Source organism: Monodon monoceros, unplaced genomic scaffold, assembly GCF_005190385.1.
Source record: "Monodon monoceros isolate NGI ecotype Baffin Bay Population unplaced genomic scaffold, NGI_Narwhal_1 Super_Scaffold_5, whole genome shotgun sequence".
NCBI lineage: Eukaryota > Metazoa > Chordata > Mammalia > Artiodactyla > Monodontidae > Monodon > Monodon monoceros.
This window is the reverse complement of record NW_021703782.1, coordinates 10,041,728-10,066,947: the sequence shown is the minus strand read 5'-3', so window position 1 is coordinate 10,066,947 and position 25,220 is coordinate 10,041,728. Positions and strand designations below refer to the sequence as shown.

Sequence of the window (25,220 nt, the reverse complement as noted above, 5' to 3'; positions counted from 1 at the left end):
GGAACAGCCAGGAAGGATGGTAGGTTCTGCTGCTCGCTTGATTAAGGGGGTCAGCGTGTGTCTGTGTCATCGAGGTGGGCAGGGAAGGGGAGGGCTGTGTGGGGCGCGGTGGGGGGGGGGAGCGTATATATGCTGGTGTGGCTGATACCGAGGAGCCTCACATCCGAAGGAGCCTGGCTACTGACAGCTCCCAGGTAGGCGACTGCAAGCAAGCCCCAGCCCCAAGACACGCTGCTGAGAGCCTGGGGAAGTAGCCGGGTGGCAGGGCTTTCTCCCCAGCCCCTCTCCTTTGTCCAGTGTGGATGCTGCTGGCCTCCTGTGAGATTATCCCTTCATTCGTCTTCTTTTCTGGGCTCGGATGGGGGGTGGAGGGGAGGGCTGAGGCTTTTATCCTGAAGAGAGATGCCGAAGAAGAGCTGAACTTGGAGATGAGGAAAAGTTTTGATTCCCCAGCTGTGGCCCCTACTTTGTCACTGCTGTCTGTGGCGAAAAGGTGGTTATAGGTGTGAGGTTAGGGGAGCGGCAGGTACTTGGGGGTGGGAGTGAGGGCTTGCATTTCAAGGCAACCCTCCAGAAGCCCCCAGCCCTCCAAGCACCCTTGTGAGTGATTTCTCTCTGCGCCTGACTTCTTTTCATAGGGCGTGCAGGCTGTTTTCAGCATGTCACTCAACTTGATTCAGATTTGGGTTTTTAATCCTGAGGGAACCCTGCTCCCCTAGGCACCGAATACAAATCGCTAGTAATGATGCGGGGGAAATCAGACCCTGTCTTGTGCTCCACCAGTTAAGTGGCTGATCGCCGCGTAGATTTCTGCAAGGTTGACCTTGGTCTCCAGACGCTGAATCCTTTGGAGGTCTCTTCTCTTCCTTTGCATCTTTCTTCCTCCTGCCCGTCTCTCCCACCTAAAGGTCTCTGCCGGGGTCCTGTGGAATACGATGTTCAGAAGTCATCCAAACTCTCTCTGGCTCAGCCTTTTTCCTCCTTCTCTCTTTGTGCGGCTCTCCCTTTGCGTCTGCCTTCCCCTCCCACCGCTGCCCATCCCATCCTCCCCCATCTCATTCTGAACATGGACAAGTTCTGGGGGAATTTCAAGTAAGGCAGGATGATTCGGGAAATGGACTATTTAAAGCAAGCAGCTTTGGACTTGAATACCCCGATCCTGGGCTTCAACATCTGTGTTTCGTTTCCTTGAGCAGCCCATAATTGTCCCAATTATAACCAATAACATTGGTTGGCAGACTAACAAAAGATGAGCTTTTCATGGCATTCGCCAGCAAGCCTAAACCGGAGTTTTCAACATAGAGGGGGGAAAAGTAAGTGCTTGGCTTCTTGTCAAAACCTACCAGGGAAACTGCTGCTCTCTCGCTTCCTGGGGGTAGCTACTGCAGACACACTCCTCTTTCTCATTTATAAAGTGTGGCAGGGAAAAAGTCTGCACGCTTCCACCGCTGCTGTGATACCGTTCACAAAAAGCATTCGTGTTCCTTTGGCCTTGCTGAGTCTTCTGCAGGGGAGGGTCCCTGGAAAGACTGCCCCCAACCACCATCTTGGTAAAAGGAGCAGCTTCCACCGTTCCCTGTGCTGCCCATCGAGGGAGCTGTGGTGCAGCCTGGGGTCATTCAGGGGGTGCAGTTTTGTTCTCCCAGGTGCGGCAGCCCTGGCTTTATCAGCTGAAGGCTGAGGGTACTGGGGGATTTAGAGGTTGCCGATTTTGCATTGTCAACGAAGGGAATAATTGCAGGATTAGGCGCAAACGGGTGCTCTCTGGAGCCCAAGACAGGAGCTGTCACAAAGCTATTCTGTATTCAATCAGGTATTTATCATCTACACTCCACCAGGCAGGGTGGATCCAACAGAGGTGATCATAACAGCCCTTTACACTTACACTCATACAACGATTTACATCTTAGCGCTTTCACACCCACTAGCCCTGGCAACAGCCGTGAGAGATGGTATCATTATCTCCATGTTGCAGCTGAAGAAACTGAAGCTGAGAGGTTAAATAATTTGTTGAGGACGTGGCAGAGAGGGGACTGAGTTCAGCCTTGCTGGCTCCTTTGCATCCCCCTCTTCGAGCCAGGGGTGCTTACAAACTAACGGGGTGGGCGCGGGGCAACACACACAGTGAAACAACTCGTGGATGATGCGAGGCTGGGTGTAATTAAGTCCTGAATTGCGTGGTCCGGACAGCAAGTGCTGGAGGAATTTGGGGGAAGGAGTCCTTGCTCAGAGATTCCAGGGATTCGAACCGGGCAGAGAAGGAGGTAGAATCTGGAAGAGCCAAGGGCTTTGGAGAGGGAGGTGGCAGCCGGGACAAGGGCACAAAAGGAGGTCAAAGAAATGAACCTTTATTGGAACCTACTATGTGCCAGGTAGTGAGCTAAACTTGTCTACATGCCTATTTCATGCTAACACACACACGCACAGTAGGGATGGGAGGTTTAGGGTGAGTGTTTTTATCCCCACGGTTCAGTTAGCCTCACGCCCCCAGCCCCAGAGCTCCCATGAAGGAAATCTACCTGATGTGAATCTGGGTGGAACTGCTCATCAGATATCCTAGGGAGGGGATGGGGCCCTCCCAGAGAACAGGAGTCACAGTGATGACAGCCTGCGGTGGCTCGAATGGCTGGGAGTTCATTGGGCAAACTGGATGTTCTAAACACTTCTATGTAAATACCTATAGGTCCTCCACCTGCTGCTTTCCTTCTCACCACACACTGGCCGTGAGATTTAGGGCACACCAGTTTGGGGGGCAAGCCGATTTTCTGGGCATCTCCCTAGGATAGCCAGTGATCACGTTCGGTCTTGATTTTCCGCGATCCTGTGATTGTTCAAATACTGGTTTGCTGCCTCAGTGTTGCAGAAACACAGCATCGCCAGCTCTGAAGGGCCTGGCTCGGCCTGTGACTTGTGGAACTGGCCCCCGAGGAGTCCTGGGTCTCAGTGAAAATGTCAGCAGATCACCAGCACACACCCAGGGCTCTGCCTTGCAACCAGGGCTCAGAGCCAACCTCCCCTCAGCTCACACTTGTCCTGTGCTCCTCCCCCACCAAGTCCCCATTCATCCTTTCATTCATTCAGCCGAGAAACGTGCTTCGCTTACTGATAGGAGCCCGCAGTACCGAGTGCCAGGAAAACAGACCTGGCAGCCTGTCCTCAGAGCTGTGGCCAATGTCACTAGATGTTAATGAGTCTAGGCCAAGTGGTCTCCAAAAGGGGCGTGGGTGCCCGACAGACCACTGGGCTTTGGGAAACTGAGGCTTAATTTTCTATGTGGTTATCTTATCTTTCTGAATTTGCACTTTAGTGGGTTTTATATTGTATGTAACTTTTCTAAGTAAATTGGGAAGGTGAGCTCAAGACGGTCTGATTGCTAGAAGTATAAAGTTAAAGAAGTTTGAAGATTATTGATCTAGATCCATTGCTATTTTGCTTATCTGTATTTTCTAATCTTTTTGAAAGGAACCTTAAGAGGCTTTATTGTAAAAGTAAATAAAAGCTTTGAAAAATCCATTTAAGTTATTTTGACAGTATATGTGGAACCGTGGGCCAGAATCAGGAAGATCCAAGTTAAGAGCGATGACACCTTTCCACTTTTGTGGCAACCCTGATAGAAAATGTGTCCCTTGGGACTTCTCTGGCAGTCCAGTGGTTAGGACTCCTCGACGGGGCCCCGGTTCAATCCCTAGCAGGGGTCGGGGGGAGGAGGGTGGGAGCAAAAATTAAAAAACATAAAATTTTTAAATAAAATAAAAACAAAGACTTAAAAAAAGAAAAAAGAAAGAAAATGTGGCCCTCTCCTGAGCCCCAGCTGGGCTACTGTAACAAATATCTGGCCACTTATAATATCAAAAATATTGACCATCTAATCTATTATAACTGCCTCTTTTTGGAGAAGGGGAGACTGAGCCCCAGAGAAAGAAAGGGCCTTGTTCAAGATCCCACAGGTGAGGGCAGAGCCAGGCCTCTGGCTTCCAAGCAGAGGGCTTTTGTTCATTCATTGCTCACCAGCTCCAGGCACACCCGGTCTGTGCAGGGCGGGGGCGTGCTTTGCCCTTCACCTCCTCTGTGCCCATCCTCTCCTCCCAGGTGGAAATTTAGAGCAGAAGAGGGACCTTTTTGGATGTAAGTGTATTCGTCAGAGGAGGAAAAGAAATAAAGGGGCCTCAGTCATAGCTGGTGAACAAGCAAAAGCTCAGTGTAGGAGTCACGTCTGCGTTAAAGAAATGGGGCGTGTGGAAGACAAACCCCCGTACTGGTGGGCAACGAAACACTCCTCCAGGAACTGGGGAGAGGCAACAATAAAGAGGGTGTCATCAGAGAGGGGGAGCCCAGAGTTCAGGACAAAAGGAGCTCCTTACAATGAATTCATGTACACGAACACAGAAAACTGCCTAAATCTTTTTTTTTTTTTTTGGCTGCGGCATGTGGGATCTTAGTTCCCTGTCCAGGGATCGAAGAGTCCTAACCACTGGACCACCAGGGGATTCCCCTGCCGAGATCACTGAGAGGTCTGGTGAGAGCGTGAGCTTGCAAATCAGACGGGTTGTGTTCTCAGCTCTGCCACTTCAAGTTATTTCTCCTCTTCAAGCCTCAATATCTTAACTGTAAAATGGGGACAACAGCATTTACCCCATAGGGTGGATGCTTATAAAGCAATCAGCACAGTGCCTGGCACAGAAGATGCTAAATATAATAATAATGTGATTACTATTAAATGCAAACAGAGACCATCCCAACGAGATTCCACCAGAATTTGCCAACCTTTCCAAAGCAGGACTAGTATGTGGAACTTATGGTTTCCCAGAACACGTTTTAGAGTCAAAACACCTGAGTTCGTCTGGTTCTTGTATAAGCTGGATGACCTTAGGCAAGTTGCTTAACCTCTATGAACATATGTTCATCTCAAAAGGGGGGATAATATTAACCCCAGGTTATAGGATTGTATAAGAATATAAAACTCTTTTGTAACCTACAAGAACAATATTTATATATGTGGTTGATGAGAAGGATGGGAACTGATATACCTCTAGCAGAAAGGCATATCTGTCATCTTCTCTTCTCCACTAGAAGCACTAAAATTACAGGCTTTCTCATAGGTCATAAGACAAAACTCAATTAACTTTTAGCTTTGGCTAAATCTTCATATGTAATCCTCCAAACAGATAAGCAACTAATGACATTGCCCTTGGAAGCAAGATTACAAGCAAATAGATTAAACTAAACACTGGTATTTTATCTTCATAAAGAGTGAGGCATGATTAATTTATGAGGTGTTATTACTGAAATAAAAGGTAATTAAACATTTCTTTACTCAATACAAGATGTCCAGACCCACAGCATCCCCACATAGAAGGGTTAGCTGAGTTTGGTTCACTAAGTGAATACAAGCCATGTAAAATTCAAACACACTTAGGGTAGTTTTATTTGCTGATGGTCTGTATTGTACAATTTTGAACAACAATAACAACAACAACTATTGTTACCCCCATTTTGCAGGTGAGAAGACTGAGGCCCTCAGAGGTGAAACAACTTGCCCAAAGTCACACAAAGTGCAAAGATCAAACATAACTTGGGAATTAACTAATTACTCACCTTGATTTTACTTCACATTAACTGATACACAGAGCAACAAAGCACACAGATGTTGTCAAGTCTTCTCAAAAATGAAAAACTTCTATTGAGTTTTCAAGAAAGTTTAGTCTTAGTCTAGAACACAATTGTTCGAGGGTTGTGAGGAGTACCAAAAAGGACAAAGCGTTGTCCCCTTTATAAGGATTATTACATATATTTTGAGCCTTTATTTATATTCATCTCATTTAAATATCAGAAACCATCTTTGAGTTGGACTGTGTGGTGATTCCCATTTTAAGGATTCTTTGAATTGCAGAGGAGAATGAATAACGTTGAGTAATGACTGGTTTTTAATTACTAGGTGGAGTCACTAGTTAAAAGTGAGGGGTAGAAATCTCTGTCTTCTGGCTTCTTTTACAGGCTAAATGCCTACTGAAATTCATCAATCTTTCTGTTTCAGTGTGACTGGAACATTGTTATGAAAAAGAAATAAAAACTTTAGCCTTCAGCATCAACTACTCTTTAAACCCATGCTAATTCATAAACAAGGATAATAACCAGCCATGCCTCCCCAGCACTCAATTGCTTCCAAGTGTTTTTCATTAAATCTAAGTGAAAACACTTCCCACGATGCAATTTTAAGGGAATATTAATCACATGCCTTGATTAGCCTTGCGGAATGGAATAAGCAAATTGGCTGAATAAAAATGACTTTCTTCTTTCTGAGAAAAATACAACTTTAAATTTTAAAATTTTAAATAAATAGAAGTGCGGGGTAGGACGTGGAGGGATAGGGAGGTCAGAGATGGGAAGAGAGGTAAGTGTACCATGGACCAGCAAGGGGGGCCAGGCTAATGCCAAGTAGATTTGATAAGGTTTTCCAAGTGCCAGACCAACAAAGGCCCACATTTTACATGCAGGAAACGTATCAAATGGAACACATGCTCAATGTCCCAGGAGTTCATCTTCTTTCCTCAACTCATCCTAAAAACCCATTTACCCAGAATTTGAGATAACAGGAGCAGTCAATCCATCAAACATTTCTTGAATGTGCAAGTTGCCACGGCTAATGAAGTTCATGAAAAACCTCGGCAGGAGAGCACTTCATTAACATCTGCCACAACTTATCAGCTCAGCTCGTGCAAACATGTGTTGCAATTTTGTATTAGGAAGCAAACAGTCCCTTTTCTCCCCGCCTTTCCGTCTTCTGTGAAGTACAGACACTGCCATCATGTGGCCATAGAGAGCATAGCATGCTGGACAAATCCTACAAAACCGTCTCCCGCCTAGAATGAAATTGAGTAGAACAAGAAACGTAAAGGCAATCACCAAATTAAACAAAAGATCTAGCCAAGCGGTCCTCAGTTTAAGACCTTTGCTTATATGGTGGCTGTCTGGAACTCAAGATACGTGTTCTCTTCAAAAGAGCCTGTAAGTGGTGATGAGTTTCCCTGGGTTGTCTACCAACACGTTGCACCAGTGCAAACTTAGCGCGTAGCTAGCCATTCCAACCATACCTCCCGGCCACTGGCAACCAGTCTTCTTCCAGAACGGGCATGGGGTTCCAGCTTAGGATGGCATCTTGCCTTGATCTGGAGCAAAACTCATTCCCACCCCTCCCCGTCAACCCCCCCCCCCCCCAAGCTGAACAGTTAGCTACTGGACCCTTTGTCAGTGACACAGGTCCTGAAGTGGCTCCTGTGCCATGAGCATCCCGGGTCCCCGGGGGGTCGGTGCTCCCAGACACTCCCTAGTTCTCCATTTGTGAAGGAGAAGGGAGAGGGCTCCTGAGATACTCCACTGTCACTTATCAAACTTTCTTGAGCACCTCCTAAGTGCCTGGCCCTGTGCTGGGTGCTGGAAATTCAGAGAACCATATAGAACAGAGATCTCTGCCCTTCAGGAACACACAGCCAGTGGGAGACATAAACACACAAGTCCAAGCTTACCACGTAGAGTGCTAAGGGCCGCGCAAAAGACAATGATAGTATCACAGAGTGAAGGCTATGTCCTAGGCTCTTTCTCTGACAAGCTTTTACGTTGTACTTGTTCTGTGCCAGGTGCCATTTTAACTGCTGAAAAACATCAACCCATTAACCGTCCAATAAGATAGGTACTACTATCATCCCAGTTTTACAGATAAGAACCGGAGAGGGTGACTTGCAGACGTGGGATCTGAACCCACGTCTTTAGCGATCAGCAGATGAGAAAACGTGAATCCCAACAACCCCATCTCGGAGGTCTGTTGTGCCTATTTGACAGGCCCCTGGGCCTCGCTTGCTTCCCTGTGTGATGTACTGCTTTGCGAAGCCACAGGAGCAGAGGAGACTCATCTAACCCAGACAAGGGCTTGGAGAGGGCTTCCCAGAGGGGATAATTCCTGAGGTGTGTATGAAGTATGTGCTGGAGGCAGGTATTCTGAGCAGAAGACACAGCAAGGGCCAAAGCGCAGCAGGCGTTAAGGACCCGATAGAGCTGGGAATTATGCGTGATTCACTAGGAATGGAGGAGATTCAAGAGTGAGTGACAGGAGCTGAAGCCAGAGAGCTGGGCAGGAGCAGTGCTGACTCCCACTGGGGGTTACAGAATTATTTTAAGCATGAGTAACATCATCACATGTAGAGATGGCTTGGTCGGGGAGGCGGATCATTAGGCAGACTAATTAGAGGGCGAGATCACAGTAACCAAGGCAATAGATCTCAGCTAAGGCACTAGCCCTGGGGGTATAGGAGGAAAAAGCATTTGAGACATATTCATCTGAATAGATGTTCAAGTTCCTTGTTCATTAACCCCAGACATCCCAATCTGTAGGGTAAAAGTCAGACCCTTTAGGATGGCCAACATGACCCTGTTTCATCTAGACGAGACCCTTTCTCTCTTAGCAAGTGCTTCCCTTAGGGAGGGGGCCCCAGTGCAGCCGCCTGCTCACCTCCCACCCCCAAGGCTGTGATCCCGATCCCAAGAAGCCTTTGAAAAGTTGGAGTCACTAGTTAAAAGCGAGGTAGTTCTGTGTCTCTCAGACGCCCTCTTCTCTGTCCTCTTGGCAGACTCTTCCTCATTATTCAAAAGCCATCTCAAATGTCACCTCATTGACTTAACAAACATTGATTGAGCATCTTTCATTCGACATCCTCTTGGTATGAAATGCTTGGATAATGCCCAAGAAGAGCTGGGGTGGTCTCCCAACATGGCCACTGGCACTGGATACCCCTCCTTCTCCAATTAACTTGCTCCATTTCACATGCATCTTCTATCATTGCTTCTCAAACTTCATCTTCTATCATTGCTTCTCAAACTTCAGCATGTGTATGAATCCCCTGAGAATCTTACTAAAAAGATCCAGATTCAGTGGTTTTGGGGTAGGGCCTGAAATACTGCATTTCTTACAAGATCCCAGGGGATGCTGCTAATCTGAAGACTGCGCTTGAACAGCAAGGCTTTTACGTTCTCTCAGTACAGTCTGATGAAAAAGCAATAAAGGCAATGATTTTTGTTTCCCTATGCTCAACTCTTATTAAGGTAAAATTTACGTACAGTGAAATGCACAGAATCTAAATGTACAATTCAGTGGGTTTTTGGCAAACGTATACACCCCTGTGACCTACACCTCAATCAAGAACATTCACATTTCCAGAAAGTTCCCTTGTTCCTCTTTCCATTTAATCCTCCAAATAAAGATGGTTCTACAGGGACCCAAAGCGATGTAGTCCAAGAAAATAGCTTTCTGATTCAGGAGACTCGATCACAGGAAAAATTTAAAGGGAAACAGGAAGAACTGTACATCTTTGAGACAATCCTACATAAAGAATATAAACAACTGATCTAACTAATAACCAGTAGAGCTATTACCTTAGAATAGTCCCTTTGTTCATTTTTTTTTAAGATTTTTTTTGATGTGGACCATTTTTAAAGTCTTTATTGAAGTTGTTACAATATTGCTTCTGTTTTATGTTTTGGTTTTTTGGCTGTGAGGTATGTGGGATCTTAACTCCCCGACCAGGGATCGAACCCACATCCCCTGCATTGGAAGGCAAAGTCTTAACCACTGAACCACCAGGGAAGTCCCTCTTTGTTCATTTTTCAATAGATAGCTCCAAAGCCTGGTTCTGCAAATCCTCATCTTGTGCTTTGCACAGATTAGCAAGGTGAACATATTAGCTCTGTGCTCAGGAAGCTGGCTCACGTCTAGCAGGAGAAACAGACAAGGAACCTAGCAGAACCCTCCTGGAAGAGTGAATTCTGGGCCTCGGGGCATTCCTGGCAGAGGCAGGGGAGTCTGGGGAGGATCGGTCACACATAAATCTATTTTACACATCTCACTCATCACCACACTTTGCAAAACGTCCCTTATGGGTCTAATCTTTGCAGTAGCCCTGGGACAAGGTGGGTACCACTATTCCCCTTTTAGAGTTATGAAAACTGAGGCTGGGAGAGGTTGTCTTCAGGCCGTACACTGGTAAGTTGCAAAGTGAGGCCTTTAGCTCCCTGGAAGGGTTCGTGCATGTGGAGGTCAGCTGAGTGGCAGGAATCGCAGGGGTGCTCCCCCCAGGAGCCCAGACACCAGCCCTGCATGAACATTATGCCTGGCAGACAGGCCTGGGCCACCTGTGCTCTCAACAGTCCATTCCCTCCTGGGAGGTGGAATCTCAGGCCCAGCTGCACTGTCCCCTCAGAAGAGTGTCTTTCCCGCATCCCCTGTGTGAGGGTCTCCAGCCCCTACTGGCCCCCACAGAAGGGCTGTGCTAATTGCCACCCGCCCTCACTTGTGTTTTAGCATCCTGCTTCCAGCTCCTGCACCATGAAAATCCTGTTTTGTGACCTCCTGCTTCTCAGCCTCTTCTCCAGCGTGTCCAGCAGCTGTCAGAAGGACTGTATGGCCTGCAGAGAGAAGCTCCGCCCCGCTCTTAACAGCTTCAACCTTGAGGTAGGTCCAGGGGCAGGCCTGTCTTCCCTTCCCTCCCCCCAAGGTCACGTGACTCTCCTAGTGTCAGACGGTCTGTAGGAAACAGATGTGAACTTGAGCATCTTCTGAAAGCAAACCCTGTCATCTTTCCACTTTACCACGTTCATATAAAGACCCACCCATGCTGCCATTTTGTTCCCATCATTAAAATAATGCATACTGGGCTTCCCTGGTGGCACAGTGGTTGAGAGTCCGCCTGCCGATGCAGGGGACATGGGTTCCTGCCCCGGGCCGGGAGGATCCCACATGCCGCGGAGTGGCTGGGCCCGTGAGCCATGGCCGCTGAGCCTGCGCGTCCGGAGCCTGTGCTCCGCAACAGGAGAGGCCGCAACAGTGAGAGGCCCGCGTACCACAAAAAAATAAAAATAAAAAAATAATGCATACTCATTCTAGAGAATTTGAAAATTTCCAAAAACTATAAAAAAAAAAAATTTAAATCACCTTTAATCCCACCAGAGAAAGAATCCTAGTTTTTTCACTTGCTATGTTACACAAGGATAATTTTCCCGTTATTAACATTATTTGAAATTACTTCTTCCCATGAATACAGTATACTTTGCTTAACCAATCCCCTCCTGTTGAACATGTATGTTGCCCTTCAGTTTTGATATTATAGACAGTTCTACAATGAACACCTAAATGCTCTCTCGTATTTTAAATTTTGATTTGAGCACTAAATTTCTTTTTGCTAAGTAAGCTGCTTTGTCAACTGCTTTCATTATAGTTTAGTTATTCCTCTCCTATTAAATCCAATATAACTCAATTACTTTTTCTTTGTAGTCAAGTAAACTCTTTTCAAAAGATGCCATGTTTGAAATTCCTCAACCTTTAAGAACAAACTTTCGCCTACTGTTCCTTAAGGCAAGTGTACAAATATAGGAACCAAGTACTCACGCTGGGATAACACCCTAACGTGAGCAGACACGGCCCCCGACGCACCCAAACACCAAGCTCCTCCTATGCCAGCTCAGTGGTTTCCAAGTCTGTTTTTCTGAACAGTAATAACCACCGAATCGTGAAGCGCATCCCCAGAGAACCCATTCAAAGTTCATCCATCCTCCTCATTCAGCCATCATGGGTTTCCTGAGCACCTACTATGTGCTGAGCACTGAACTAGGCCAAGGGCCCTGAGGTGAGCGGATGGATGGCTTTTGCAACTGGTGGGAGAGAAGAACCCCCAATCCCTCCATGAGCGTAATTACTGAGCCCCGGGGAAGCAAGAACAGGGGACCCCAACCTAGTCTAGAGGGGCAGAGGGGGCTTTTGGAGGAACTAAGTCTTTAAGGAAACCGAAAGAAGATCTGAGGTGAAGAGGCAGGGAGGGAGAGCCCCAGGTGCCCAGGTAATGGAGGGAGGCGTGGGGGAGGGGAGGGGGGCACACGTGCAAATGCCTTTCAGGGGACTGGAGCGGCAATTAAGGAACTGAGAAAAGCTGAGTTTGACTAGAACACAGAAGGCCCACCTGCCTTTTCTGTGCAACCCAGAGAGGCTTAAAATTTCACCCAAAACCAAACCTTTCCCTTGGTCTTAGTAAACAGAGCAGACAACTAGTTTACACGTAAACCAGTGAAGGAGTTGATTAAGCAATAATCTCATAATCGCCACACTTTTAAGGCTCTGAGGTTGCAGCCTGGACAAGACTGAAAGTTGTGAACAATTCCTGAATCACGAGCTTTAACTGCAACCCTTTATTTCCCACTCAAAAAAGCATTAGGACTCGAACAGATATTTGTACACCCATGTTCATAACAGCATTACTCACAAGAGTCAAAAGGTAGAAATGACTCAACCGACCATCGAGAGATGAATGGATAAAGAAAATATGGTCTATGCATACAGCTGAATATTATTCAGCTTTAAAAAGGAAGGGAATTGTGACACATGTTACGGCATGGATGAGCCCTGAAGATGTATGCTGAGTGAAATAAGCCAATCACAAAAGGACAAACGCTGTATGATTCCACTTACCTTAGGTTCCTAGAGTAGTCTGATTCGCAGAAACAGAAGGTAGAATGGGGGTTGCCAAGGGCTGGGGAAAGAGGAAAGGGGAGTTAGTGTTTAACCCATACAAAGTTTCAGTTTGGGGAAAGGAAAAAGTTCTAGAGATGGTTGGGGGAGGTGATGGTAGGACAACAATGTGAATATATCAGTACTTAATACCACTGAGCTGTACACTTAAAAAGGGTTCAAACGCTAAATTTGATGATACGTGTATTTCACAATAGAAAAAAAAGTGTTAGGACCTCAACTGTAAGGATAACCCTAAGTCTGCTCTAATTTATTTTTTACAAAGTAAAGCATTCATGGATTTAGGTGATTTGTTTGTAACAAACATCGCACCTGACTGGGAAGCGCTATGATTCTCCCACTCCCGGGACACCTTGACCTTGGGAGCCCTGTTCTGAGACAACAGAGGCCACCAGGGACAGATTCTCTCCAGCCTCCTTATTGCCATCTCAGGATCTGTCCTCCTGCCCTTCCTTCCTTCTTCCTTTGTACCACTGATTTTCCTGCTGGGAATTTCTCCTTTTTCCCCTCTCCCACTTGCTCTTTCCTTCCCTCGTTTTGTCATGTTTTTGAAAGAGTATCTACACTTGTGACTTCGAGCCCCTTGCCTCTGCCTCACTCCTTAGCTGCTCTCGGAGGTCACCAGCAGCTCCTAACCACAGAACCCCCAGCAGATGTGCAGGCTTCCTCTCCTCGTCCCCTCTGGGTGAACCCGGCTCTCTTCCCCACTATGACTCTTCCTTTTCTGCCTCCTGTTGCGGTCCTGTTCCTTTTCCTGCCCCCTGAACATAAGCAATCGCCAAGATTCCCTGCTTCTTACCTCCTTCTGAGATGCCGCATCCACTTTCCAGGCCGTCCGCTCTACCCCAGACAGCAGGTAACGCCCAAAGGTACACCCCTCACCTCCTCTCTGCTGGGCTTCCATCACTTTCCATAGTTTCCGGGAAATCCAGGCTTCCCTTCCCTTTCCACGGCTCCACGAACCTGACCTGCTATCTTGCTCATGGCTCTCCCTCCTCCCCCAGCCAATAAATCCTACTCATTCTTCAAAACCCAGGTTAGGTTCCACCTCTTAGGAGAATCTTTGCTGACTCTCCACCTGGCCCCAATTGAGCCAGCCCCTAGCTCCTTTGCTCTCTGATGATAACTTGCATTGGCTGGTCTCTCACCACCAGGTATGAGCTTTCTTTGCTGATTATTCTGGGTATCCCCAGCATGTTGCAGTGTGTGCCACAGAGCAGTACTCAGTTAAGAGGTCCCATGGAAATTGTGAAATTGCAAGACCTTTAGTCTCCTAATAGGTGCAGGCACTGCACAGTTTTTATACTGGTGTCTTTCAAAGCCAGTAAAGAAATTGGAGCCTGTTTCCATTTCTTCATAGCATCTTCAATCTCTGGGGTCCAGACAACACTTAGAAAATGGCCAGTTCTAGCCTCACAGTGAGGGATAATCCCTACCAGTGCCTGCTGACCCCCAGAGGACCTGGCCGCCTGACTGTTTGGTTTCTAGCTTGTATTCACTTTTAACCTATTTTTTTAAAAGTTTTATGAGATGCCTAGAATTGAGGCAACCACATCTCATTTCCAAATCTTTCAACCCTTGAGTATGTCCACTCTGTGAATGATGGGGGACTCAGATACTTAGGCAAGGGTCAGCTCCCCAATCCCTCCACCAAATGGTGTAACCCTGACCTATTCCCAGGACCCTATGGACCCTTGGCTTCATCAAAAACTTCTTTATTTCTCATTCCAGGGCAATGGTCCAAGTATGGTTGTCTTTTTGGTAGGCTATCATTTTGGTCAGTAAATGATTCACACCCCCCCAAACCATTGCAATGTCCTGGGCTTTCAGCTAAACTGTGAATGGTACTTACACCATCAGCTTAAGAAGAAAAAAACTAGATTCACTGAGTTGTTTCAGAGACAAAGAAGAAGGTGACTCCCAAGAAAGGTCTGGGGAAATTTATTTAAATTCCCTAAAACTCTATTAAAAGCAGAAGAAACTACCTTCTGCTAGTAGTTTGTCTTCATTACGTGGAAATTCTTAATCGTTGACTTGCAGTCGGAGTTCCTAATACGTTTTTCTTTTGTACTATCCCTCTGCTGGCCTGCTTGCGTTGGCCCTCAGATATTCTGGCAGAACCTCCTAAAGCAAATAGATCTCAAATGTCTCTCTGTCAGAAGTGGTTGGATTCCTTAGTGGCAGAAACGTGACAAACTCAAGGAGCTGCTTCTTTTCCTTCCAATGGCCTCGTGGGCCTGTTTCCCTAATCTTCGATCCCAGACATCCAAATGGCCTTTTGCTCAGTTTCCTCCCAAGCCCAGCTTTACAGATCAATTTGGCACCAATCTGGGACTTTCCAGATGCTCCACGGCACTGTGGCTTAATATAGCAATGTCATCGGTGTGGGCTGTGAAAATGTGTCCAGCTCACTTAACGGGCCATTAACCCATCTCTGGAAAGAAGCTGGTGGGTCCCTCAGACCAGAGAGTTTAGGCATTAAGCTCATATGCCCATCTGGTGCTACAAATGCTGTCGCGAATTTGGATTCCTCATTTTTGCCCAAAACCTTCTCCTAAATCAAGAATTGAGACGATTTTGTTAGTACCTAATTCATCTAATAGTATGTTGAGTCTCGGTGTGGGCTCTGCATCTGGTTTGATGGTAGAATTTCATTTTCTCTGATTGACACACAACCTAATTACCATCTGGGCTTAGAAACTCAGGGGCTCACAGGAGATCTGATAGCCTCTGGGTTTAACAGCTTCCACCTGTTTCTGTAAATGGACGGAGCAGAACGATACAGCAAGCACTTTGAGGCTCCTATTCTGTGAGGATCCCACCGAGTGTGCTCCAAAGGTCCATTTCACCTCTACACTTCTGAAACCGCACAACTCAGATTGGGACTTGAAACACTGGGGCTGGGACTGGAACCCACGGTCTTTTAATTGAGATCACACACCTGGTCTCAGGACTTAATGAAACTCAGATTCTTTATGTCTCATCACAGAAAGAATTCAGTAAAAGACAAAGTGAAAGGTAGGAAGTGGATTTATTTAGAGAGATACACATTCCATAGACAGAATGCAGTCCATCTCAAAAGGTGAGAACGGCCCTGGGAGAAACACACTCCACAGACAGATTGTGAGCCATCTCATAAGGAGAGAGGCCCCGAAATATGGGGTGGTTAGTTTTTGTGGGCTGGGTAATTTCACAGGCTAATGAAGGGGAGGATTATTCCAACTATTTTTGCAGAGGGGGAGGAGACGTCCAGGAATTGGACCACCACCCACTTTTTGACCTTTTACGGTCAGCCCTGGAACTGTCATGGCACCTGTAGGTGTGTCATTTAGATGTTAATGTATTACAGTGAGTGTGTAATGAGGCTCAACGTTCCACTGGAAGTCGAATCTTCCACCGTCTAGGACCTAGTTGGTTCTAACCTGTTTATGTCATATCTTCTAGGGCTATGTCATTCTTTGAGAGGTTATGCCCTGCTCCCTTCCCTCCTGTTTCACTTCTACTGGCTTTCCCAGTGCTACCTATGCTTTCCTGTTATCTCCTTGACTCTGTAGTATAGGGTTTCTCAGACTCATCACTGTAGATATATTAGGCTGGATAATTATTTGTTGGGGAGGAGGGGGCTGTCCTATGCATTGTAGGATGTTTGCTAGTGTCCCTGTGAAACAGAGCAGGACTCTGTGGGACCCTCCTGGGTACAAATCCTTTCTGTGTCCCCCGTTTCTTTTTTTGTGGGAAATAGGCTTCATCCAGCCTCCAGAACTTTCCCTGAGTTCCAAAGGGTAGGTTCAAACAGTTGTTAATCAGGGGCAAGGGAGGAGCAATCAAACAATAGTGCAGACTTCGGGCAGGGTTCCTCCTCAAGGGATACATATAACAATACCTCTGTGTTCTTCTGTGGGAACTAAGGCCCTCATCCTTAGGAGGATGGTAACTCCAGGCTGAGCACAAGATTCCTGGAGCACCTGTTACCTCACCACCAACACATCAGAACAAAGTCACACACCCTGCAGCCTTCACCCCAAATCTTGCCTATTAAAGACTTCTCCCCGAAAACCATCAGGGGGTTTGGGATTTTTGAACATGAGCCACCTGTTCTCCTTGCTTGGCCCTGCAATAAACCTTTCTCTGTTCCAGACTCCAGTGTTTCGGTTTGTCTGGCGTCACTGTGCGTCGGGCACACAATCTTGTGTTCAGTAACAGCTGGCCTCTACTCACTGGATAGCAGTAGCATCCCTGCTCCCACCCACTGTGTGACAACAAAATGTGTCTCCAGACATTGCCAAATGTCCCCTGGGGGGCAAAATGGCTCCCAACTGAGACCCACTGCTGTAGAGCAATAACCCAATAGGATGATGATCTAAAAGAACAAACTACAAATTGGTTCTACTCAGTTTCCTTCAAAGTGTTTCAGGAGCAGGCGTAGTGCAGACCCAAGTGACTCTCTAAAGGAGTCCCCAACCACCATGTTCCATGATGGTTTCTTCCCCCTCAGAGCCAGTTCCAAAGCAGGGTTTCTCAAAGTGTAACCCAGCCTCAGAATCGCCTGGGATGCTTGAAAATGCAAATTCCTGGACCCCACCCTCAGCTTACTGCATCAGAATCTCCAGGGGTATAGATTAAGAATTTGCATTCTAACAAACCCCAGTAGGGGTTCATAAAGACCACTCAGGTCTGCAGCTCCATTGTTCTAGAGTCCACCCTCCCCATCTATGGAATTTGCCCATCATTCTTTCTTACCCAGTGAGTTTGTGGGTGTGAAAAACTGGTTTCTCTATGTATCTCACTGAGTTGTCAGCATCTCTGAGGAAACTCTAAATGGAAAAGACATGCTCGAAAAAATCTTGTGTATCAGTAGGGGCCAATCTCAGCGCCTCTGGCCAGCAGGTGGTCTGGGCAAAGGTGTTCCTTGGAGACCTTACCAGTGAAGGAGAGTGAGAGTAATGCTCCCACTGGATACCGCCTCTTTCTTCTCTCTGGTCCAGCAGAAAATGAGCAATTTCCCCATCAGAACCTTACTTTTTGGTCTCATAGAATTCTTATTTTCCCATTAGTTTCCACCAATTCATATTGCAAGCACAGAGAAGTCGCTGACTAGGAGGTGTCCTGGGTTGGGACTTCAAACATTGGAGTTCTGTTCAGGTTATACTGTTATTTCACCATGTAGTTTTGGACCCATTACTGAACCTCATTATAACATGCGAACATGGACCACACTGGTCGTTTCCAAACCTGGGCAAATCTCACAGTTACCTGAGCGTTGTAAAAATAAGCTTTAAACCCTGGTTCTATTCCTCAGAGATTTAACTGGGTTATGAAATTCTGTGTTTTAAAAAGTTCTACAGATGATTCAGATTCACACCCAGGTGTAGGACCCATTGGACCAGGTGGTGCCCAAGGAGTCTATGCAATGCCTTGATGATGCCCAGGAAGAGTTGAGGCATCTCCCAGTGTGACCATTGGGCGACCTCAGCTGCAGAACCCCTCTTCCTCCTCTTGTTTCTCTTCATTTCACATCCTCACTATGGACTCCACTTTGTACTCCAGCTATGAGATGCCTGGAATGCATACACGTTCTCCCTACAGCACAGCTAGCAGCCAAGTGAAGAGGTCCTAAGCCTGGAGTCCACGGATGCCTGTCCATGGCTAGGCTTTAGAAGATGTATGAACCCCCTAAAATTATACGCAAATGTGACATGAATGTGCAGTTATACAGTGAAAGGGAGGGAATCCCTTATGGAGAATAATTAGATTCTCAAAAGAGCCCATGACCCAAAAAAAGGTGAAAAACCCTGGTCTAATGGGACAGACAAGACAAAGAGCTGCAACAGGGTGACAAGCACTACATCAGAAGCATGTGCTAAATGCCAGAGGAGTTCGAGTCTGGTTGCAACTAGCTACAACTCCTGTTCTTCCAGTGACTCCCTTTCTCATCTTTTTTCTTTTCTTTTTTTTTTTTTTTTTTAAAGTTTTCCCTTTGTCACGCTTAGCTAAATATAAAGTGAATTCTTTATTAATACAGCTCAGGGTAACAAACCTCTACTTGAAACCCTCCTATTTACTGGATGGAGAAGATTCCTCCATGAGTAAGATGTGGTCCCTAACTTGTCATATTCTGTCTTGTAAGGTGTTACAATTATACTAAGCATTCAAATTTCCACAAGTGGAAAACAAAGTTCTGTGGGAGCACAGAAGCAGGAGAGAGCAATTCCAGCCGGGGAGCCAGAAGCAGGTGTCATTGAGGAGTAGCTCTGGAGCCTGGCTGGCCCCAAAGGATAGATGGAAGGAGGTTATTCCATCAGAAGGAACAGAGTGAGAAAAGACATGTGGGGAAGGCGAGGGAGCTCGCTGTGTTTGAGGCACTAAGAGCAACCTCATATGCCTGAAGCAATGAGGGGTGTTGAGAGGAAGATTCAGAAATAAGACTGAGGGACTTTCCTGGTGGTCCAGTGGTTAGCACTCTGCAGCTACAAAGGAGGTTGGGAAACATATATGTGGCCTTCAGGAAGAAAACAAGTGTTCTCTCTCTTTTTTTAAAAAAAATATTTATTTATTTATTTGGTTGCACCTGGTCTTAGTTGCAGCAGGCAGGCTCCTTTGTTGTGGCATGCAAACTCTTAGTTGCGGCATGCATGTGGGATCTTAGTTCCCCGACCAGGGATCGAACTCATGACCTCTGTATTGGGAGAGCAGAGTCTTAACCTCTGTGCCACCAGGGAGGTCCCAGAAGTGCTCTCTTAGTAAGGAAGAGGGGAGATGGGTACAGAATGGGCAGGTGGTAGCCTCTGCCCCAGAAGAGAAGGTGGGCTTTATTCTTAACAAATTGTACTTAACGTGTTGGTCAGACATTTTGATGGAGATAGAAGACACGGCAGGCGGACTCTCAACCACTGCGCCACCAGGGAAGCCCTGGGTGGATGTTTTTGCTCCCCAGGTAGGGCCGATGAGGCACACACACATCTTCTCACGTCCCACACCTGCCCAGGCAGAGCAGTAACTCTTGATGCCCTGTAAGCCAAGCAAAGACTCCGAGGTCTGACGAAGGGCTCTGCCGCTTCCTGCTGACCATGATGTCAAGGTCAGGTTGAAAGGCGGTTTCCATCTGGCTAAGGCCAGAAACACAGAGAGGAGCATTCAGGGTGAAGTCAAAACAGCAAATAGGAAAAAAAAAAAAGTTGGAGGCAGAGGCTTCCAGGAGACCTAATCGGAGACCGGAACGTGGGAGGAAAGGGCCAAGGCCAGGACCAGTCAGGAGGGTGGGAGATATCATGGTCAGGTTGGTAGTCTAGATGAGAAATGGAGATGCCTGGAGAGACAGAGAAGCAGCAGGAGTTCCTCGGGGGCTGGCGGGTCTACTGGATTGTGTCCGATGTTCCCCGAATGCCCAACCTGCCTACATCCCAAGGTCTTGGCCCCCATTTTCTTTTTTTAAAAATTTTTTTATTGAAGTATAGTTGATTTACAATGTTGTGTTAATTTCTGCTGTAGAGCAAAGTGACTCAGTTATACACATATATACATTCTTTTTCATATTCTTTTCCATTATGGTTTATCCCAGGACATTGAATACAGTTCCCTGTGCTATGCAGTAGGACCTTGTTATCCATCCATTCTATACGTAATAGTTTGCATCTACTAACCTCGAACTCCCAATCCGTCCCTCCCCTACTCTCCCTCCCCCTTGGCAACCACAAGTCTGTTTGACCCCCATTTTCTGTAACTGATGCACTGATGGTGACGACTAGTGTGTGTGAGGTGAAAGATGAATCACACCAAGGTTGATCTTTACCTGGTGACCTTAAAATAACCATGCAGATTTAACTACGTGACTACATACTACATACTTAAGAAATCCCCAGTTTCTTAAACCGATCTGGCCTCTCCTAAGCTTGATAAGAGAACAAAATAAAATTCTTCTTTACGGGTGACCCTGATGAGCTGTGTTTGGCTCCAAAAACCCGACGAAGGCTATAACGCGGTGCAGATTTGGTGCATTCATTCTGTTAACTAGCTGTGTCACCTGTGGTGAGTTAACCTCACCTCCCTGAGCCCCAGTTTTCTTTGTGAAATGACAGAGCCGGGCTAGTTTTCTGCTTCTTTCCAATTCTGAAATTCTACGAACTTAAATAACTGCATGTAAAACTGCTGCACGGTACTTGATAAATGGGTGCTTCAGGAGCACTTGCATTGGCACCAAAGTAGACGACAGAAGGACTGGATCTCCTTGTGGGCTTGATCTCCTCATTGCCTTGGACCAATAGCTGTCCCTCGTCTTTCTCCCTCCTCCACCTCCATCTTTGCAGGTGTGCATCCTTGAGTGTGAAGGGAAGGTTTTCTCCGGCCCTCTCTGGACTCCGTGCACCAAGGTCATGGCGAGGGGCTCCTGGCAGCTCAGCCCTGCTGACCCAGACCACGTGGCAGCTGCTCTTGACCAGCCAAGAGCCTCTGAGATGCAGCATCTGAAGAGAATGCCCCGTGTCAGGAGCCTCTTCCAAGCTCAGAAAGGGACAGAGCCCGGCATGGAGGAGGTGGGGGCCATGGAGCAGAGGCAGCTGCAGAAGAGGTTCGGGGGTTTCACCGGAGCCCGGAAGTCGGCCCGGAAGTTGGCCAACCAGAAGCGGTTCAGTGAGTTTATGAGGCAGTACCTGGTCCTGAGCATGCAGTCCAGCCAGCGCCGGCGCACCCTGAACCAGAATGGTAATGCGTAGCCAGAAGGGGAGCCCCTCCCAGCTGTACCGTCCACTTCAACCCATGAGTGAGTGGGGCCCGAATGAGCTGGGGGCAGAAAGAAACCTCCTCTACCCCTGCCTTAGCCATCCTCCCTGGCCTGGGGAAGCACGCTGGCCCCCAAACACATACACACACCCTACACCACCTCCAGGGTTTCAGCTCCTGGGAGGCCTGGGAGGTAAACCCACCTCTCTACCACCTGCCTACCTTCTCTCTGGGAGCAAAGATTTTCCTGGGAGTGCTCTCGACACTGACCACTACCATTAAGAGACTGGTTACCATGGGGATAATAGTGTGTTGAGATAACTAATTCCTCTGTAGCTCTCCAGGAGCTTAGTTTCTATGGGGACAGTTAAGTGGACCAATCCTCCTATCTGGTTGCCATAGAAACCATTCACTCACCTTTCCTCCAAGACTAAGAACGGAGAACTGGACCTACGCTTAGCCATTCGCAGAGAGTCTGATTTCTGTGGCTGTGATGTTGCTATTTCACCTTCAAAGATGGCTTAGCTGTCCCTTCCCTTCCCCCCCCTGTATCTCAAGGTGACTGGCTTCCATGGAAACCATTAAACTTTCCCAATCTCCCCCAGTCAAGGAGTTCTAGTTAGGACCAGTTCTTGTCAGGACACTTTTCTGCTTTTCTTTCTTCCACACATCACTTGTCCATCTGACCACTTGGCCAGAGACGGGCTGATTCTTTGCAGCCAATGGAACCTGAGCAAGGCTTTGAGAATCTGGCCCAAGTGACCTGAGTCGCTTTTGGAAGAGGGACTAAGGGATCATCATCTCTTCTCAGTTTTTGCCTCTTTCCAGGTGCCATTTTTGTTTTGTGTTTGCTTGTCCTTTTCCTCTCTCCCTTCTGGTATGTTCTTACCCCCATAGACATGTTTATACATGTACCTATAATGCAGACCAGATGATAAACATCAGAGATGCTAATTTATTGCCCAGGCATTACAATCTAGCTTTCCTCAGCCCATCAACTTATACGTAACTTTGAGTGGCACAGGGAACCAGCACGGTGGAATTGTCTGAAAATCTAAGAAAATCCCAACCATCAAGCATATATGCCTTAATTCATGTGTGGGAATATGATTTATCTGCAGGATCTCATATCTTTCCTTAAACAGTCTAAAGACTTCCCCTAACAGAAAGAACTAATCAGTTGGTCAAAAACTTTCCCCAGACATTGTTACCCAGGTGGGGGCTTTTCCCTGACTCGGAGGCATAAGAGGAAAAAATCTGCACGTGCTGTGTTATTTTGCTTCCCGTAAGTCAAAGGTAGCCAGATTGTTAAAAATCTTCTTTCAAAGTATACGAATACACGTATGAATCTTTGGCATCCACACTTTAGCAGGGAGGCAGCCCACGTAGTGCTTTGCAGGTAGGCTGGCTTGTTTGCAAAACATCCATTGCCAAATACGGGTATGTGTATTAAGTTGTGAGCCGAAGGCCGCCGTGTTTATTTTAGCAGAATGACTAATCTCCGAAGGCCCTGAATTAACCTGCACTGTTTCTGAAGTCATATTCTTGGATCCTTAACAAGCATTCTATTTTTCCTAAGCCATTCCTGCACAGGACCTAACGGTAAATCTTTCAGAGCTAGCATGGATTGAATTCTTTCAAATCTTAAAGATATTCTCCTTTAAAGGGACCCTCAAGGAACACTGCAGACATGTCTAACTCTGAACTGCAACCATTTTCTTTACCTAAAGACAGTTCAGAATCAGTCACATTAGCAAGAATCAATTTATTTAAAAAAACAAAACAAAAACTATTTGAGCCCCTATTTGGGTAATTGGTTTTTCTAGTTATCTATTAAGCTTCCAACTGAGCGGCACTGAAACATAACTGGTAACCAGCTTCTGTCTGTGGCTTTGCTCAAGATGTAAAGTTCTTGATGGAAACACTGCAGATATTAACCTGCTCATTTGGGTGTTATTGATTGCTCTCCTCCTGTGACCATCTCACTCATTCTTTTTTCCACACATTCATGGTTGCTGAGTTCCAGTGCAAATGTGTATTTATGAGTCCCTTAAGCCTGTCTTTCTTCGCCTATACATACTCCAACCAGCCCCACACATGCTTGAGATTTCTCCACGGCTGGGGGACTCCTGTTGCCAGGCTGTTCTGGACTCCTGAGACATCCAACACCAACCTATATTTAGAAGGCTGGAGGAAATGGCGCCACCTAACACACGGGATAAAGAGCCCTTGTTCAGGGACTTCTCTGGCTGTTCAGTGGTTAAGACTCTGCGCTTCCAACGCAGGGGGTTGTGAGTTCAATCCCTCGCCGGGGAACTGAGATTCCCACATGCCACACGGTGCACCCAAAAAAATTAAAAAAAAACATCAAAACCTTATTCAGAAAGTATAATTGTCACTGGGTCTAAGCTCGGCCACACGACAGGCCAATAACTGAGAGATGAGTTGTTGGGACAAAGCATAATGACTTTATTCGGGCAGCCAGCAAACCGAGAAAACGGTGAGCCAAACCATCTTGCCTGAGTTAGAATTCAGGCTCCTTTTATACTAAAAGGGGAGGGAGTAAGGTCCAACATTTCCTGGTTCCCATCAGCCTCCAGAGGGGATGTGTTCATTTCTTCCTCCCTGAAGTCATTCACAGGTGGGCCTGGTCAGGATGTTTCCTGTGAGCTAAACCAAGGTATTTTAGCTTAATGCTCATTACCTGGGAAGCAGAATTCCCAGAGATGGGCCTTTATGTATAACTTAAGCTTATAGGCAACAGCCCTTTAGTGATTAACATGTAATAGGATACAAAAGTTCTTCCCTATTACATAATGATGTCCTAGAAAGGAAGGACACTGAGGTGCAGGACCAGTTCTAGACAGACCTGTGAAAAGTGCACAACTGGTCGTGGTATATACCGTCCCTTTCCCTGGCCCTATACTTCCCTCCTCTCTTCTGCTGTCCCTGGCCTTGAACTTCTAGACAGTGGAAAGTAAGCAGATTCATTCCTGGTGAGAAATTGGTGAAGTTAGCACTTGTATTATAAAAGAGAGCCATAAATGAGGGCTCTCTTTAGCCTGAAGAAATGAATTACCACACACAGATTCCAAACTCCAGGGATGAGAGAACTGCTTCTGGGCAGTTCTCCCCTTCTGACTTTGAAGCCCTAGCCCACAGACTTCCCTTCATTCTGTTGGTCCTGCCACTAGACCTGGGAGGGGGGCGGGTGACAACAGGAAAGCAGGTATGTAGAGGGAGACAGGAAACCCTTCTTGTTGCTTTTGGGACTAATTATGTGAATGATAGCTTTTCTTTGCCTCCTGTCTATTGCTCAGGCACTAGGGAAAACAGAACTGAAGAGTCAGAAAAACTGTCAGATTTGCCACTGTAATCATTTCTGTCTCCCCAGGTGTCCGGGTGATCCACAAATCAGCATGTCTCCAGCCCCAGACCTGCCGGCTGGGAATCAGGATTCCTTCCTCCCCAAGGCCCTGAGGCAGGCCTTGTCTCCAGGCCTCCACCCACAGGGCCCAGCCCCATCTGGTCGTCTTTCCCTTCCCCCCTCCTTCCTGCCCCTCCCCCCATGGCATGTTTCATGACAAGCCTGTTACATCAGAGTGTATTTTTGTAATCCTTCCAGCTAACATTTAAACAGCCCCATCTTTCCTTCTCACCCACCTCTTCCCTCTTCTAGGGGTGGGTTCAAGGAACAGGAAATCAAGAGTGGGGTTTTGACTCGTCACTGCCATAACTTGTTTGTAAAAGAGCTGTTCTTTTTGACCTATTGTTTTAAACAGATATTTCTCCATTAAACTTATACTGAGCAAATGGTTAGCAAATTGGTTGGCTGTTTTTTTTTTTTCTTAAAAAGTGAGCATTTTTATTCTTGAAGAGCCTTTAGTGAGAGTAAAAACAGGGACAAAAAGGGACTTCCCTGGTGGTCCAGTGGTTAAGA

At 46.7% G+C, this 25,220-nt stretch overlaps 1 protein-coding gene across 3 annotated transcripts; it reads left to right on the top strand.

Annotated features, from left to right (window-relative positions):
• Positions 1–25,101, top strand: PNOC (prepronociceptin). 3 transcript variants are annotated; one of them, XM_029201949.1, is made up of 4 exons: positions 1–194; positions 10,349–10,498; positions 20,869–21,320; positions 24,675–25,101. In XM_029201949.1, the coding sequence occupies exons 2-3, from the start codon at positions 10,373–10,375 to the stop codon at positions 21,271–21,273; spliced, it is 531 nt and encodes a 176-aa protein (XP_029057782.1). In that variant the 5' UTR covers positions 1–194; positions 10,349–10,372; the 3' UTR covers positions 21,274–21,320; positions 24,675–25,101. The 3 variants fall into 3 exon arrangements, with proteins under 3 accessions (XP_029057782.1, XP_029057781.1, XP_029057783.1); XM_029201948.1 differs by having other exon boundaries at positions 159–194; positions 20,869–21,262; XM_029201950.1 differs by lacking the exons at positions 1–194; positions 10,349–10,498 and adding an exon at positions 13,333–13,421 and having other exon boundaries at positions 20,869–21,262.
• Positions 25,102–25,220: the final 119 nt, after the last annotated feature.

Excerpts from the sequence above, each read along its gene's own strand:
- PNOC (XM_029201948.1), top strand. The coding sequence starts at position 10,373 with ATGAAAATCCTGTTTTGTGACCTCCTGCTTCTCAGCCTCTTCTCCAGC. Across the intron at positions 10,499-20,868 it reads TTAACAGCTTCAACCTTGAG|GTGTGCATCCTTGAGTGTGA; the intron begins GTAGGTCCAGGG and ends CCATCTTTGCAG. Across the intron at positions 21,263-24,674 it reads GCGCACCCTGAACCAGAATG|GTGTCCGGGTGATCCACAAA; the intron begins GTAATGCGTAGC and ends CTGTCTCCCCAG.